The 16,169-nt window shown below is 54.8% G+C and overlaps 3 protein-coding genes across 4 annotated transcripts in view; 1 reads left to right on the forward strand and 2 right to left on the reverse strand.

Moving 5' to 3' along the window:
• The window catches only part of LOC138164950 (transmembrane protein 205-like), a 9,658-nt gene extending 8,020 nt beyond the window's left edge, over positions 1–1,638 (forward strand). Inside the window, exon 4 of the mRNA XM_069092936.1 lies at positions 1–1,638. This exon is cut by the window's left edge and continues 911 nt beyond it. The gene's annotated coding sequence lies outside the window, so the exon portion shown is untranslated.
• LOC138164949 (tetratricopeptide repeat protein 4-like) lies at positions 1,554–13,923 on the reverse strand. Of its 2 annotated transcripts, XM_069092934.1 has the most exons (10): positions 13,701–13,923; positions 12,199–12,316; positions 11,323–11,484; positions 10,677–10,754; positions 7,773–7,897; positions 6,543–6,629; positions 5,304–5,509; positions 4,829–4,910; positions 4,510–4,592; positions 1,554–1,968 (listed from the first exon to the last, which is right to left on the reverse strand). In XM_069092934.1, the coding sequence occupies exons 1-10, from the start codon at positions 13,830–13,832 to the stop codon at positions 1,866–1,868; spliced, it is 1,176 nt and encodes a 391-aa protein (XP_068949035.1). In that variant the 5' UTR covers positions 13,833–13,923; the 3' UTR covers positions 1,554–1,865. The 2 variants fall into 2 exon arrangements, with proteins under 2 accessions (XP_068949035.1, XP_068949036.1); XM_069092935.1 differs by lacking the exon at positions 4,510–4,592 and having other exon boundaries at positions 1,554–1,672.
• A 714-nt stretch (positions 13,924–14,637) lies between these two features.
• The window catches only part of LOC138164809 (maestro heat-like repeat-containing protein family member 7), a 59,461-nt gene continuing 57,929 nt past the window's right edge, over positions 14,638–16,169 (reverse strand). Inside the window, 1 exon segment of the mRNA XM_069092744.1 lies at positions 14,638–14,879. Coding sequence (XP_068948845.1) covers positions 14,638–14,879 — 242 coding nt within the window.

The following is a 16,169-nucleotide window of genomic DNA, read 5'->3' on the forward strand; positions in this document are numbered from 1 at the left end:
TGGATGGATGGATGGATGGATGGATGGATGGATGGATGGATGGATGGGTGGGTGGGTGGATGGATGATGGACAGATAGGTGGGTGGATGGATGGGTGGATAGTTGGAGGATGGAGGGATGAGTAGATGAATGGATAAATGGAAGGGTGGGTGGGTGGGTAGATGGCTGGATAAATGGATGCATACACCATGAGTACTTGAGGCTGGTGATATGTGGTCTCAGTTCTGGTAACAGAGTTCTCAGTGGTTCATGGGAGATTTTCCATGGGGTGGCACACTGCTAGAACTCCTCTTGCTTTTACCCCCACTAACGATCATACCGTGTGCAGACCTTAGAGACAGGACAACATGGCAGCGTTGATGCCACTGGACCTGGAATCAGGAAGACCTGGGCCAGATCCCCTCCCCCCTCCAGACACTTAGTAGCTGTGTGACCCTGAGCCTTGCCCTCAGTTTCCTCATCTGTAAGAGGTGTTGCTGTTGCCTTGGGTGAGTAACTTCCAGTCCAGGCTCTGGCTGGGGTCACATCCAAATAATGAGGGGCTAACAAGTTCAGGAGGCAGCTTTTTAAATAAAGTGTCATGTGCCCCTCAAGGGGCCTGGGGCAGTTAGCTGGTGGGCTCTGGCTCCCACCTTCCTTTCTTGGCTGCACAGACAGCATTTCTTCAGCCTTCTTGTCCTGGGACCTGCTGAGCTTATTGAGGAAAAGAAACAAGCACTTATTAAACATCTACGGTGTGCCGGGCAGTGTGCTAAGCACTTTACAAACACAGCCCCAAAGCTGATGGGCCTGAGCCCCGGAAGATGCTTAAAGGCTCAGCGCCTTGCCCCCCCTCCCACTTAGGAGGGGCAGCCACCTCCCCAGCACTGGCAATGCCCTCTGCCACCCCAGGACTTAGCCAGCTCCTCTGAATAATGCAGATGCTGCTAGCTCCCAGTGCCTCTCCTGGGGTGAGGGCAGCCCTGGGCCTGAGACTCCCGGCCCTGACTTTCCCTGCTCTCAGGCCCCTCCTGGCCCCCGCCTTCCCTGTTTTAAGAAACCTGCCATCCTCCGCTCTGAGGTCTCCATCCCTCTTCCATGCTCCCTAGGCGGCTAGGTGTTACATTAGAGCAGCAGACCTGTGGTCAGGAGCCCTTGGCCCAGTCCCTCAATCCCTATTTGCCTCAGTCTCCTCATCTGTAGAATGGGGATAACAACAGGTACTCTCTCCCCTGCCATGAGGACCAGATGAGGTCATCCTCAGGCAGGCTGTTTGGCCCACATGGCCAGCTCCAGCCCCTCACAGCCTGTCTTGGGCTGTAAAAACAGGTGTAAGAGCCCCCGCACTATTACACAGGCTGGCTCCCAGAAAGGAGGGAGGGGAAGGACGCGGGTCAGAAAGGGCCTTAGAGCAGGGGCTGTGAACATGGGGAGCAGCCCAGGCTCCGCTGGAGGTCTCCACACCTTCTGTTCCCGCAGGGCCTGATGGGCTCAAGGTCAGGAGGGGACTTAGCACAATTAGGGTTTTGTTGGTTTAGCAGTGTTCTTCCTTTTAGCAAACGAGTCGTTCAGGGTTTATGGCTTCAAATGTGATTTTATTGTTTTGTTTTCATGGAGATGGTTATTAAGTTGGTAATAAAATTATTTTAAAAATAATAATTATACTGCATTTAAGTGGTGGTCTGCCAAGAGTCTCCAGAGGGGGAGGAATCTGGACAGCAGCCTGGGGGATGAGCCCCGGCCCGCGGCTGGAAGGCAGGGGTGCTCTGGGCACTGCCCTCCCCCTGCAGCCCGGGAGGCACTGAGGCACCCTTCTGCCAGCTTTCATCAGGCAGAGCCTGGTGTCCAGGACCTCAGGGAGCAAGGCCTGGTCACGGGGGTTCCCATCACTTCAGCCGATGAACCTTTCTACCCCGGAGGAAATTCTTGCAAAAAGGAGACTGTTTCACCAACACGAGGAAGGCGGGTGTCCAAGCTCTGACTAAGTACCTGTGAGGAAGGACAAAGGAGGCCCATCAGTCCGGGTTCCTTTCCCCAAACCCTCAGGTGAACAGCAAAGGGGGCCATTCCACAGGTAACGAATCCCGGCCGTGTCTCTGGCTGGGAGGGCCTTCCATGGCTGTCTTTTCATCTGCTCGACCCCTCCCTTCAAGATTGGTGCTATGACATGGGTGCCCCTCAGGTCTCCTCGGGCTGTGGGGGTGACCTGGGCCTGCACTGGCACCGAGAGCCTAACACCTCCCCATTATTCACTTGGCCCAGTTTCATTAAAACAAAGTTTTATCGGTATCATCAACCTCTATTTCCCTCATTCTCCAAGGGCCCTCCTAGGAAGACAAATTCAGGGGACCCACAGGCAGGGCTCCCAGCCTCTGCACAGAGGCACCCGTGGCCAGCCTTTGACCCGTGCCCCGTCCTCTGATCGCAGCCGGTGCAGACCACAGGGGAGGCTCCTTTTTGTCTCTATCCCCAACACCCAGAGCAGTGTTTGGCACACTGGGCTGATGGAGGGAAGCTCCGCACTGGGAGCTCCTCAGCTTCTGGGGCAGTATCTTTCATCCTGAACGTTGTCCCTGAGACCAAGTACAGCCACCCCCCTCCTGGAGGTCTCCTCCCTGCTCCCACCCATAGTTCCTCACAGCAGTTTCATCAGGTAGGGAGGGCAAATATTGCAAACAACCCTGCTGTGAGTCAGAGGGTATGGGTTCAAATCCTGACTACCTGGTGTCAGGGTTAGGGAGTAACCTGGGCAGCCTCAGTTTCTTCACCTGCAAAATGGAAGGACTGGCCCAGGCCATCTTCTGGGTTTTGCCTGGCACTAAATCCAACAATCCCCGTTTTCCAGATAAACAGAGACTCTCTGGTCAGCATAGCCAGGGCCCAAACCCAGACCCCGGCTGGCTCCCAAGCCTGGGCTCTTCCCTCTCCTCTGTGGGCCTCCTACTTCTGCCACTGAAGGGCAGGGGGCTGTACAGCCCTCAGCTCTGTCTAGGCCTAGCATCCCCAGCTCTTTCTCCTCTGTAGGGAAATGGGGTAGAGTGGGGCCTTGCCAACCTGAGAGCCCACTGGGCCTTTGAAAAAGCCCATTTTCCCCCTCAGCATGGCAGCACGACTGCTTGGCCTGCACGTGCTGGCTGGACTTCTTTTATCTCTGACACTGAGCTGGCCCACCCTGGCCTTAGCTACCGCAGCAAGAGGTGAGTTCCATGGCCCGAGGGCTCCTGTTCAGGACCAAATGGCTTCTGGGACGCCTGTCATCAATGAGATTCTGGAGGGGTTTTCATTTTGTCTCGGTGGTGGGGTTACAGAGGGGGAGGGGAGGGTCCTGGACCCTCGAGGGACAATGGGAAAGAGGTTCCTAGGCTCAATGCCCAAAGGGCCCGTGGACCCCCTCTGGTCCAACCTTGTGTTACAGACCTGAGGGGCATCACTCTAGAGCCCAAGGACACAAGTGTAAGCCCCCATTCTGCAGGTAAGAAAACTGAGACTCAGGGGCTTGCCCAGGATCACACAGCCAGTGAGGGGAGGTCTCTGGTTCCCGGAGGCCTTGAATGCCATCCCTCCCTCCAGAACACTGTGGGCACTCTGGCTACGTCTCCCCATTGGAACAGAAGCTGTTTGAAGACAGGCATGGCTTCTTTTCTGTCTTCATCTCCAGTACCTGGAACGGTGACATCCGTAAATGAATGAGTCCATCAAAGGGGGGAAGTGTCTGCCTGGCCTCAACCAGTCCATTAGCAGGACGGGGACAAGCCCTGGCCTTGCGCCTCTGATCACTGAGGCCACGATGGCAGCCTCCCCATCATGTGTCCAAGGGCCCCCTCAGTCAGGGCTGGAGGGACCTTCTAGGGAAGATGCCCCAGGGCTGGAAAAGCTCCCCTGGGCTCTCTGCCCCCAGCGCTCCAAGCTCCCACCCAGGGACAGGCACAGGTAGTGGGGGGGGGCATGGGGACTCGGGCAGAGGCTCACAGATCTGAAGCTGGAAGGGCCGTAGAGGCCTTCGGGGCCAGCCCCTCGTCGTACAGAGGGCAGTGCAGTGGGCACTCTCAGGTCGAGGCCCAGACAAAGGAGGATTAAAGTGACAAGGACGGTGTCAGAGAAATGTCTGGTCAAAGACGGGCCTGGGCTGAGGGTGTCTGGAGAGTGAGAGAGGACGGGGCGGCCAGGACACTTCCCCGGTGTCCGGCAGGCTCCATGGGGCTGGGAGGGCATGGCCAAAGCTCCTGGCAGGCCGGCTTCCCCTTGGGCCACTTAATAAAGGCTTCCTGACTGACAGGATGCTCAGGCCCCACTGGGCTATGAAATCAGGGCTCTGCTGGAGAAACGCTCTGGAGGTGTGAGGCCGGGCACACTCTCTCCTCCCTGATGACCACGGTCGTTTCTGGGAGAAGCACAACCTCCCCTGCCACCCGGGCCCAGCTCTCCCCTCCTTTCTGGCAGGGCCAGGGGCTATCTGGCACCTGTGGCTCCCACTGCCCCAGCCCCAGCCCAGGGTCTCCTAGTAGGACCTTCCCAGCTGCGGGCACTCACCTGGGATGCTGCAGGGCCTCCAGCAGGGTGCTCTCCGGGCTCACCTGGCACACCTCCCCCCGGTCTTCATCTTCAAAGTAGAGCTGGGGGAAGGGTGGGGAGAAGGCAGAATGTAACCTCCAGGTACAGGACGTCTACACCTCAGACCAAGTGCTTACTGGGTGCCAGGCGCTGCACCACGGTGTGGGGAAACTGGGTGGAAACGGGCCCAGCCTGCCAGGAGCTGCCCTCTGACCAGGCGGCCTCAGGCACTCCAGACTCCGGCAGAGCCCACAGGTCTGCAAGAGGACCTCACGCCCGGTACAGGCAAACCTCTCACCTCCAGAAGATGTGGCTGATATTTCCGTTCCAGGTCCCACGGAGGCGGCTCCTCAAACATAACCATTAAGTGGTCAATGAACCTGTAACCCCAAGAGCTTTGGGTCAGCCTCAATCACTGACCCTATTCTCATGGAGGAGGGGGGAGGGGACTGTCATGGGGCAGGGGTGAGGGGGGCCCTCATGCAGGAGGTTGAGGAAGGCTTTCCTGGGGTGGGGTGGGGGGCTCTCATGGGGCAGGGGTGAGGGAGGCCCCCATGGGGGAGAGGGGATCTCCTGAGGGAAGGGGGGGGGGGCTCTCATGGGGCAGGGGGGCCTTCACAGGGGAGGGGAAGGGGGCCTGAGTGGAACAGAGAACTTTGGATGCCGAGGCTCCAGGCCTCCACAGTGCCTCGAAGGACAGAGAAGGCAGACCACATTCAGAAGTGGGAGCCCCGACTTTTCCAGGAGGGGACTGCTGGAGGAGCAGAAGTCACCTGGAGTCCTCATGAAAAGCTGAGATAAAGTCTGTCTGGCCGTATTCGGGGTACAGGAGCAGTGTGGGCCAGCTGAGCCGGCCGCCATCATCCAGTGACACCCTGGCGCCCATGGCATTCTCAGAGCCCAGGCCCCCGTGGGGAGTCGTTGGTTCCTCATCATCCTCCTCATCGGGGCCTGGGGATGCCAACTGGATATTTCTTGCCTAGTTTTCAAACAAAACCCTAAAAGTCACCTTCCTGTCCCCACGCCCGGCCATGCCCCCGCCTCTTAGGATGTCTGGTTAGATGTGCCCTCTCTGACTGCCAGCTGTGGGGCTTTCCCCCCAGACCACCTTGTGCTGGTGTGGGGAGCCTGGACAGAATCATCCTATGCTGACAGTGCATGTGACACCACCAAGGTCTGCAGAGCACATCAGAACCATCCTCTCATCTGATCTTCCCAACAACCCTGGGAAGCAGATGCTACTATCATTACTGCCATCCCCATTTTACAGAGGAGGAAACTGAGGCCGTCAGGGTGCAGTGACTTGCCCAGGGTCACCAAGAGGCTGGATTTGAACTTGAGTCTTCCTGACTCCAGGCCCAGCGCTCTGTGCAATGCGGTGCCCCCTTGCAGCTCCAACGCTAGCTTTGCCAAGAACCAAAACCCACCAGGAACTGCTAGTTCTGTGTTGTTTCCAGAATTCTTGCAGGTCTGTGATTTCATTAGCTCAGGAGCTCCCAGTGAAGACATGGCCTGGCCCAGTGTAGACCAGCTTCTCATCTGTAACTGCCTGGTCTTAGCTAGTGCCCTGGACTCTTCCCCCCATCAGGAAGCTAAGGTAGGTCAGAGGCAAGGGCTGAACTTGCAGCCTCCAGACTTCAGCTCCTGTCCTTATGTTGGGAGCTGCTCACTTTGACTCCTCTTTCATCTTCTAGAGCCCCCGGGGCAATCAGCCAAGCCTGGGGTCTCCTTTTCAGAAGGCTTTTAAAGCCAAGGAATGAAATGCCTAGGGCTACAAAGTGGAAAGGCCTCCAACCACAAGCTCATGGCCCTCAGGTTCTGACCTCTTGCTGGGAAGCCAGGGCTCACCCCCTCTTGGCTCCACTATCCCCATCCCTGCAGGAGGTGATACAGGAGCCTGTCCCTCCCTGAAGCATAGATAGAAGGAGCCCATTCACTGGACAGAGACCTCAGGGCTCTTCTGCAAGCCTGAGGGGTCAGTGCGTCCAGGAGCTGAAGGCTCAAGCACCCACCTGGACAGCGCAGAGCAATGCCCCCTTCTGGGCCTCATCCTTCCTCTCCTTCATCTTTGCCTTCCTGACATCGCGCTCCTCAGTCCGCTGAAAGATAAACCACACACGGGTCAGTCCCTGGCTCCCCCACGTCTCTCAGGAGGACCCAACCCTCTTCAGAGCCCTAGGAACAATCAGCTGCTGAAAGGGGGGCAGACGCCTCGGTAAGAAGCTCTGCTTCTGGGGGCAGGAGAGGGCCGACAACCCCACGGTATCATCCATATCCTCCACCGGCCCTGGCAGTCTGTAGCACACTCCCACAATCTCATGGTTCCTGCTTCCCTTTCAATGCTCCCTGATCCATCGTATGAGGATTTCCAAAGGTGTCTCTTCAATGAGATGCTATTTGTAAAAAGCACCTAGCCCGTGCCTGGCACATAGTAGGTGCTATATGCAAATGCTCATTCCCTCCCCTGTGACCCCCATCTCATCTAACAGAAGTGTTTCTTTGAACAAAGTATGTCTTGTTTCAGAGAAAGGAGGTAAACTGGGTCTTTCTCCCCTGCTTTGCTCCTCCCAGGCCACGCTGCAGCAGGGATGTTTGTTCCAAGGGCTTTTCCTTTTCTGTCCAACATTACCGCTTTTGTGAATGCTTTCTTAAGGATTCACAAACCTCGCAGACTCACAGATGTAGAGCTGAAGTAACAACCGTAACGGCAAAGGGCTTTAGAGATCCTCACAAGCTGGGAGGCCCACGCTGCTGTTACGAGTTTGGTTAATAAGAACAGCAATAAATAAATGACATTCACGTGCCCACACTCTGCGCCAGGCACTGGGCTAAGGGCTTTACACTGTTACGTCACTTGAGCCTCACAGGGCTCTGGGAGGTCACTGCTATTCTTATACCCATTTTACAGGTGAGTAAACTGAGCATTTTATAAATGCACTTTCTATAAAGTACAAACAAGGTACAGACGAGAGCAGAGATAAGTAGAGATGATTAACAGAAGGATGGGACCGAGGGGGAATTCGACCGCCCTTTAATGTTTCAGACCTGAGATCCTGGGACCAGTTTTTATTGCATGTCTTTTCTTTCTTGGCGGATCAGTGCCATCTCTGCTGGTCCACTAAGGCTGCCCGGGACGCTGTCAGGTGGCAGGCCTGCCCTAGGTGCCAGAGGCCAGGACACACACTCAGGCTGCTCCCTGTCTGGGGCCAGGGGCAGGCCCCACTATCCACAGGGCTACCAACCTTCAGCTTGTCGGCCTTGGCTCTCATCTCCAGAAGCTTCTTTTCCTTGGAGTCCAGCCTCAGGCCCTCATCACACCAGCTCACCGCCTCTGAGAAGTTTCTGAGTTCTAGATGACAGATGGCGCCTGTGGAGATCCAGGAGCTTTAGAACCAGTGACCGCAGGACTCAGAAAAAGCTTGTCCCTTTGGAACAAGAACCCACAAACAAGGAGGAAAGAACCCTGGACAGGGCCCTGAGGATGGACGGCTGGACTGTGGTGTCCATGCTAGGGGGACAAACCAGGCTAGCTCTCCCTTCTACCATTCCTCATGACCTTCTAACTTATGTCACCCCAAAACTGTGATTCCTACTTCTGCATCCCTACCATTTCAGATGCCTCTGACCCAGTTCTGACGTTCATCATTAATCAAATATGCCTGCCTCAGTTTCCTCATTTGTAAGATTATCCCTAATTCAGAGGGTTGGATGTGTCTATGTTTGCTTCAGACACCACAAAGCTCTGGGTAAATGTCGGTTATTGTCATTAGCTACTGTAAAAAAGAAAAAGGAAACAGCTCAGCCAAACTGACCACCAAGCACCATCTGCTAGCACACAACGCCGTGTCTGATGCATGGAAGGTGCAAGGAAATGTCAGTGTGTCAGGCAGCAAAGAGGAGGCTCCGGCAGCCCAGGGCTCTGGCACCGTCCCTGGGATGCCCAGGCCCTCGCCCCAAGGTCCTGGGGCACCCCTCCTGGGAGGGATGCATGGGGAGGGCAGGACAGTCCAGCTTTCTGCATCAGTGTCCCCAGGCCTGGCACAAGGCTGAGCCCCCAGGAAGCTTTTAACAAATGTGCTCTTAATCATTTGGGTATCATTCATTCACCCGTCTGTCTCAGAGCTTAATGAATGTCTGCTGACTCTAACTGTGTTTGCTGAAGGCAGGAAGGGATCAGGGAGATACCTGGACAGAGCAGGGACACACTGGCCTAAAATCCTACCTGGGACACTCACAAGCTGCTTAGCAAAGGCCAGGTCACTGAACCCCCTGGACCTCAGCTTTCTCATCTGTAAAATGGGACAGCAACCCCACAGGGGCTATTGAGAAGCTGGAGAAGGCCAGCCGTTCTGATGATTATGACTTTTCCAAGATTTGTCTCTGCCCAGGGAACTGAGGCCTAGAGGCCTCCCACCAACAGCACTGTGGCTTTCCTGGCCCCTGCTTTCTAGCATCAGCTGCTGATGACTGTCCTGCCTTAAAACCACCAGAAACCTGTGGTTTTGCTCTGCTGGGACCTCTCCAGGGTCTCCTACCCTCATACCTCCCTAATCCTTGTTTGTTCAGGAAGCAGAGAACAGAGAGAGAGCCTGGGGAGTCCCCCCAGCACGTGAAGCCAACCCCAGGGGGCAGTGGAGAAATTAACAGCTGAGGAATAAATTAAAACTTTCAAAGAACCTTTAAGCTTCTCAAAGAAAAGGTGCAATTTTAGTATAAAAAATGATGAAGAACATCTCGGGCTGACAAAGAGGGGGAGGCCACAGGAACCTGGGAAGGCTCCATCTAGCACCAAAGGTGGGATCCCTTGTTTTTTAATTAGCACAAGTGGCAGATCTGAAAACTCTTGCCTTTTGATCGGTTTACACGAAGTTGGGGCATCCGTAATTACCTTAAAAAATGAGTTTTCCGTTTCAGCATAAAACCCTAAGACAAGAAGGGTCAGTTTGCACTTTAGGGAATCTTTGAGAGGAATGTTTTGCTGTTTACAGCCCCACAGATTTAGAGCTGGCAGGAATCTCAGAGGCTGAGAAGCCCAATCCCTGTCCATTTTACAGGAGAGGAAACTGAGGCTCAGAGGGGTTAAGCCTGAGGCCGCAAGTGATGGAGCCAGATTTGAACTCGGGTCCTCTCAACTGTCTCAGCCTTCTTTCTGCTGCACCCAGAGGACCTTCCTAGCAGAAGGGATTCAGAGCTGGGAGAGCCCCAGAGATCAGGGAAATTTAGAGAAGGAGACCTGTGCCTGGAATCAGGAAGCCCCAGGTTCAAATCCTGCCTCAGACACTGATGAGTGAGGTCACCCTGGGCAAATCATTTCATCCCTGCCTCAGTTTCCTCATCTGTCCTTTTCAGGGTTACCATGATCTTGTTTTGCCAGCCTCTGAACACTGCTGGGGCTGAGGGGTAAGTACTGGCCCATGGCCAGTGGGCCAAATGCTTCAGAGGCAGGAAATGAACCCACATCTGGCTGGCTCTGGAAAAGCTCCCTGGAATCTGTGACGTCTCCTGTGCGCCGCCTGCCAGCCTGCCCCCCTCTTTCCCCCTCTTCTCCCCCCTCATCTTTTTCTGTTTCTCTCCTTCCCTGCTTTCTCTGTCTCCCTTCCTCCTCCTCTGTTTCTGTCATTCTCCCTCCCTCCCTTTCTCTCACCTGAGCTCTCACCAGTCCCTGCCCTGGGCAGGCTGTGCCCCACAAAAGGCCTGAGCAGACGGGACTCGGGGGTCCCTGTGCCCCAGGAGCCTCCCTCCCTCTCGCCATGGGCATGATGCCACCTCAGGATTCTAAGCCTTTCTGGTCTGGCCCTCCAGAGCTCCCAATGCAGATGCCTACAGGACACCTAAGAGAGCACAGCAGGCAGAGCCCGAGGACCGGGTCCTGATGCCACCTCTGATTCTTAGTGCCATTGTGACCTTGGGTAAGTCACTTCTGAGCTTCAGTTCCCTCCCCTATAAAACGAAGGGGTTGGACTGGAGGGCCCCGAGCCCCCTTCCAGCTCCAGGTCCAGGAGTCTCTCAATTCCTATTAACCCTACAAAGCCAAAGACCCCCTTCAATGCCCCAGCTCCCCGACAGCTGAAGGACTCTGCGTGCGTACACATGCACACATATGTGTGCATGGCGGGGGCTCCTTCCGCTACACAGGGGAGGCTCACCTCGCACGATGGCCTTCATATGGCTGGGTCTCAGCTTCCTAGCTGCTGTGGCGTCATTCAGAGCCGAGCGCAGGTTGCCTGACAAACAAGAGGAGAGGCTGCCTGTCATCACAAATTCATTGTGCAGCAGATCAAGCCAGGACAGGACCCAGGCCCCAGAAGATGGACAAAGCAGCTGCTCTCCTGGGATGGAGGAGCACAAACAGCCGTAACGACGCCTCACCCGGCCCTCACAGTGACCCTGGCAGGGAGGTTACAGATGGGGAAACTGAGGCACCAGGCAGCATGGACCTTGCCCAGACCGTCGTGTCTGAGGGGCAGCCGCAGGTCTGTGGAGCCCCACCAGGGCCTATCCTGTCACCTCGGGCAAACCGCCTCCCTGGTATCAGTTTCCCCATTTATATAACCAGACGGTGCTTCCGGCCTTAGCCAAGGATCCCCAGAGTCCCATGTAACGTACAAGGGACTGATCAGCAATGCCCAGTGTAGAATGCCCAGGCGAGGGCTGGAGGCCCCTGGGGGGTCGCAGAGGCTCTGAGGAGGCGCCACCCCCCATTCCCCGGTGGTGCATCCCCAGCACACAGTAGTTGCACACAGAGGGGCCACGGTGGCCACAGACAGGAAGGTCTGACCACATGCAGCTCACCCAGGTGATACTGTGCCGCTGCACGGTTGGTCAGAAGCACGGCATTGAGAGCGGGGTCTGAGCACTGCTTCCTGAGGCCCTCCGTGTACGAAGCTACCGCTTTCTTATAGTCTCTGTCCTTGAAGTAAGCATTGCCCTCGTCCTTGTAGGTCTTGGCCTGCTCTGTGAAAGGAGGACAGAGGTCTGTAGCCATCATCGCTCCTGGAAGGCTTTCCTGGGACCCTGCAGTGCCTGGGGCTCTCAAAGGGCTTGGCACCAGCCTTGAAAGTCTTCCTCAGAATCCATTTACTAAGCACCTACTCTGTGCCAAAGACAGAAACAACAGTGGTCCCTATTCTTAAACAGATTTCAGACAATCAATCAAGCCACAAACACTAAGTAAGTTCCTACTGTATGCCAGCCATGGTGCTTGGCTGAGGATATAAAAACAGACACAGATGGTCCCAGTTCTAAAACAGCTCCCATTCTTCTAGGGGAAGAAGAGGCTATAACATCAATCAATCAATCAACCAATCAGCAAGCATCAGTTAAGACACTCCCAGCCCCTCTCTTCACCCACACCCGGTGTACCCTGATCCTTGTGATTCCTCACTTCTGAGCAGCCCTTTCTGGCTACATTATAGAACCACACATTCTGAGCGGGAAGGGACCTTCCTCGACTGGACAGCTCAGGAAACTGAGGCATGGAGAGACAGACTGGAGAGAGCTGAGGCCAGAGCCCAGCCATCGCCCCACAACAGCCTAGGGACGCAGCTGGCATCGATCCTATCGTTCAGGGATCTAACGGATCAGAAAAGCAGGCCCGCGTCACACAGCACAAAAGCGGTGACCGCCCAGGGGCCCCGCCATCCCTGCCAGTCACCACATTTCCTGCACCTTCAGGAGGTCTCTCATCATCAAAAATAAGGGACTGCAGACAAGCCAACTCAGGATTCTCCTGGGGATCGATTTCTGACGGGGCTTTCTTCATGAACATTGGGATCTTATCCAATTCCTGGAAGAAACACAACAAAGTCAGTTTCAAAATGCAAAGTCCTCATCTCAGAGCTTTGTTTCAGCCTAAGATCTTCCAGGGGGACATAAGGTCACAGATAAAAAGAATAAGTTCAAAAAAAGAGGGGCAACGCCAGTGAGGGCTCCCGTCAGACTTTTATTCTTTGGACAGATGTCCTGGGACCCTCCTTGCTTTGGGAGGCTGTGAGAAGTGTAAACAGAACTTTTCTCCATTCCTATGGAAGCCCAGCCAGTTCCAAAGATGACCATAAAAACTTCTGTATGAATTTGACTTTTAAAATTAGAAATCTACAGATCATCTATCCAGGCCCCAAAGCAAGAGGCCAAGACTCAACATTTCCCACACCCAGGGGTTTGCTGCATGACTCCTGGGCCAACTGTTACGTTTTCAGTGTGACCATTCATACCCGTAAATTAAGCAATCACTACAAATAAGGGCTTCATTTACCGTTTTGGTAATTTTCTAGACTTAAGAAAAGAATAGAGAAAATCTTAACAACGCAGATTAAACTTTAAAATGTCTCTGGTCATACTCCCTTTTTGTTAAACATTTATCAATAAATACCCTATGGTGCTGCTGTGAGAGCTGAAACCCTACAGCTTTCAGAGAGAGAGCCTGGTGGGGGCTCGGAGGCCATCTCAGCCACAAGCCTCCTTTCTACAATGTGCCCAGTGAGGCTCTCACCTTTGTCCAGCTGGGAGGGGCATGAGCTGGGTCTGACTGTTAGGGAGCACTGCCTGAGGACATAGGCTTGGGTCGGGGGGATGGGGGGCATCCCTTTGTGCACGGGAGAGATCACCTCCAGCGAGAGCCAGCGTGCTTCTCATGGGCAAGGAAAAATAACAGCAAATGATACTACGGCCAGGCACAGAGCCTCTCTTAACAACCCTATGAAGCAGGTGCTGGGATTAGCTCCATTTGACAGCTGGGGAAACTGGGGCAGGTCGAGGTGAATGACCGGCCCAGCTAGGAAGTGTCTGAGGCTGGATTTGAACTCGTGTCCTCCTGACTCCAGACCCAGCTGCCTTAGAGGGGAGAAGAGTGAGTCAATTTCAGTAAGTATTTGCTAAGCGCCTGCTGTGTGCAGGGCACTTTGTTCGCATTAGGAGAAAGTGAGATCTAGGCACCCTGGACCTGGGAGTCCGCAGTCCGAGGTTCGAATCTTGCTTCTGCCTCAGTTTCCTCCTCTGTAAAAAGGGGGCAGTAACCGCCCTCCTCCTTCCCCGGGTAGGGGTGCGCGATTCGCCAACGTCCTGTGCAGGGGACTCGCGGCCGTGGGGCTTCAGCGCCGATGCCCTCCCTCGACCGGCCCCAACCCACTGGACGGAAGGTTAAACTGAGGCCAGGTCCCCCGCGGCCGCACCTGCTCCCACGTGTCCTCGTGCAGGCGGCCCCGGTACTGCTGGCAGCGGAACTTGTCCAGGAAGGCGTCCATGGCGTCCTCCTCCTGCTCCTGATCTCCGCCCCGGGCTGGGGTCGCTGGCTGCGCCTCCATGGCCGCTCCTGCTCCGAGGCCCACGCTTGCCTGTCTGCCACCCTGCCGGCCCGACTTCCGCCCTCACTTGGCTGGTCCGTTTCGGCTTCCGTCCCCACTTCCGGCGACGGGGGCCCCGTGGGCCCCGCCCTCTAGTTCCGCCCACAAGAGAGCCTGCCGGGGCTGAGGCCAGTGATGCAGAGGGGTGGAGCAAGAAGGGCCACGCGCGGGCCAAGATGGGCATTGTAGACTTAGGGACTGGAAAGTGCAGAGAGCCCTGGCTTGGACCTGGGGACAGGTCCCACCCGCAACACTTCTTAGCCCTGTGACCTTGGGCCAGTCACTTCATTTCCCTGGGCCTCGGTTTCCCCTTTTGTAAAATGAGGATTAGATGTCTAAGGCCCTTTTCAGAACTCGAATTCTGTGAACTCCCGAAGCCGGCTAGTCTCATCTTACAGAAGGGTAAACTGAGGCACTGAGTACTCAAGTTCCGTTTTGGGCACGTTCACCACCAATGCACTCCAAGATTGTCCCCTTTTCCCACATGCACCGATTTACTTCGAAGCGTGATGCTTTCCTGATGCACCCCCCACCTAAGCTGCTAGTGACCCCTCCTCCCCAAATTGCTTCCTGCTTACTTCGTGTCGTTTGAGTTTCTCCTTCTGTGTGTGCATACTTGGTCCCCCAGTAGAACGTGAGCTGTGAGTCTAGGCACCGGGTCCCCCAGACTGGAAGCATCCTCCCTCCTTTGGCAAGAATACGCGGACACTAAGTAACCAATCTAGCATTTATAGTGCCGGGAGGCAGGCTGGGCAGCTGCCGGGTGCTACTTTAAAGTTTTCTTCCAGGCCTTCAGCGAGTCCAAGAGCCAGGACCTTCGGTAATGGCTCAGGGGGAGGTTCTCTTTGCTGGAGTTCCATCGGTGGTTGGTGGCCGGGTCACAGACCCAAGCGTCGCCACGGGGAAGGGGCCACGAGTTCCGCCAGCAACTGGCTAAAATGTGATCCTGGGCTTGGGCTGCGAAGATGCACACCGATGCTTCTGGGTCATGCCTTAGGGCCTCTAGGGCTGTGGGGATGGGGAAGATGGGAGCCAAGGGGGAGAGGAAGAGAGAGCAAAGCAGGGGGTTACCCAGGTCAGCCACACAGAGAGTGGCCCGCAGAGAGTTTCTGCGGATTGATTCCCTCCCCCCACTTTCTGCCTCCCAAGTCCGAGGCGGCCACCTGTTAATTTCACGGTCTCTCCCTGGCCTGGCCTTTAAAGCCTCGACCTCCCTGACGCAGGTTCCTTCTTGTCTCATTCCACTCCCCTGAACGCATTTTACATTCCATTCATTATTAATGCCTTTCGAATGCTCATATATTTACTTATCAGTATATGTGTCACACTTCACTAAAAGGAGTAAGAGGGTATAATGTGTGCCCACCCTGAGGCAGACATGGAGCTCACAGGGCTTTTCAGTTGGATGGGATCTCAGATGCCATCTAGGCCTACCCAGATTTAAAAAGACTCCCCACCAGAGTGTGTGCAAGCAGCCACAAGCTTCTTTTGCAGACCTCTGGTGAGGTCACCCGCCTTCCTGAGGCACCCGTGCCACTGCTGGACAGTTCTCCTTGTTAGGAAGCTTCTTCCTAACACGACCTAAATCTGCCTCTCTAGGACATGGCCCCATTGCTCAGGGGACGTGAGCAAACAGCCCCAATCCAAGGCCTCTCCCACAAGAGCACCATTCAGTTCTTGAAAACAGATCATGTCCTCCATGTCTCTAGCCTAAATATCCTTAGTTCTTTCAACCTTGGATAAGGATGAGAGAGACTGAAGAGGGAGGAAAGGAAACCCTCAGGAGAAAAGTGATGGTCATTAAGAGGGAAGAGGAGGTCTCTGGAGGCTTTGCTTTCATCTTAGCAGGCAGATGGCAATTCTGGAAACACCTCCACTTTGCCAAAGAGGCTGGTAGACCAGATGGCCATGCTATCGAGCCAGAAGAGGTGGTAGCAAAAGTTGTGGAGAAAGAAAGTAGGAGAAGGGAAGAGAGGAGACAGAGAGAGAGAGCATGAGAGGAGTGAGAATGAGAGAGAAGAAAAAGAGAATAAGAGATAAAGGAGAAAGAAAATGAAAGAGAGAATGAGAGAGAATGAAAAAGAGAGAAAAAAAGAGAGAAATAGAGGAGACAGAGAGACAGAGAGAAGAGAGACAGAGAGGAGAGACAGAGGGGGGGAGAGACAGAGAGAGAGAATAAGAGATAAAGGAGAAAGAAAATGAAAGAGAAGAGAATGAGAGAGAAAAAAGAGACAGAGAAATAGAGGAGACAGAGACAGAGAGAAAGAAGAGAGAGAGACATAGAGAAGAGAGACAGAG

Source organism: Petaurus breviceps, unplaced genomic scaffold (assembly GCF_028583685.1).
Source record: "Petaurus breviceps papuanus isolate PSGF00001 unplaced genomic scaffold, PetGlider_PUasm1.0 207, whole genome shotgun sequence".
Lineage (NCBI taxonomy): Eukaryota > Metazoa > Chordata > Mammalia > Diprotodontia > Petauridae > Petaurus > Petaurus breviceps.

Bases quoted from the DNA above. Each gene is read 5' to 3' on its own strand.
- LOC138164949 (XM_069092934.1), bottom strand. From the start codon at position 13,832: ATGGAGGCGCAGCCAGCGACCCCAGCCCGGGGCGGAGATCAGGAGCAG. The intron at 12,317-13,700 runs GTGCGGCCGCGG...TGTTTCTTCCAG, and splicing joins ACGAGGACACGTGGGAGCAG to GAATTGGATAAGATCCCAAT. The intron at 7,898-10,676 runs GTGAGCCTCCCC...GGATCTCCACAG, and splicing joins TATGAAGGCCATCGTGCGAG to GCGCCATCTGTCATCTAGAA.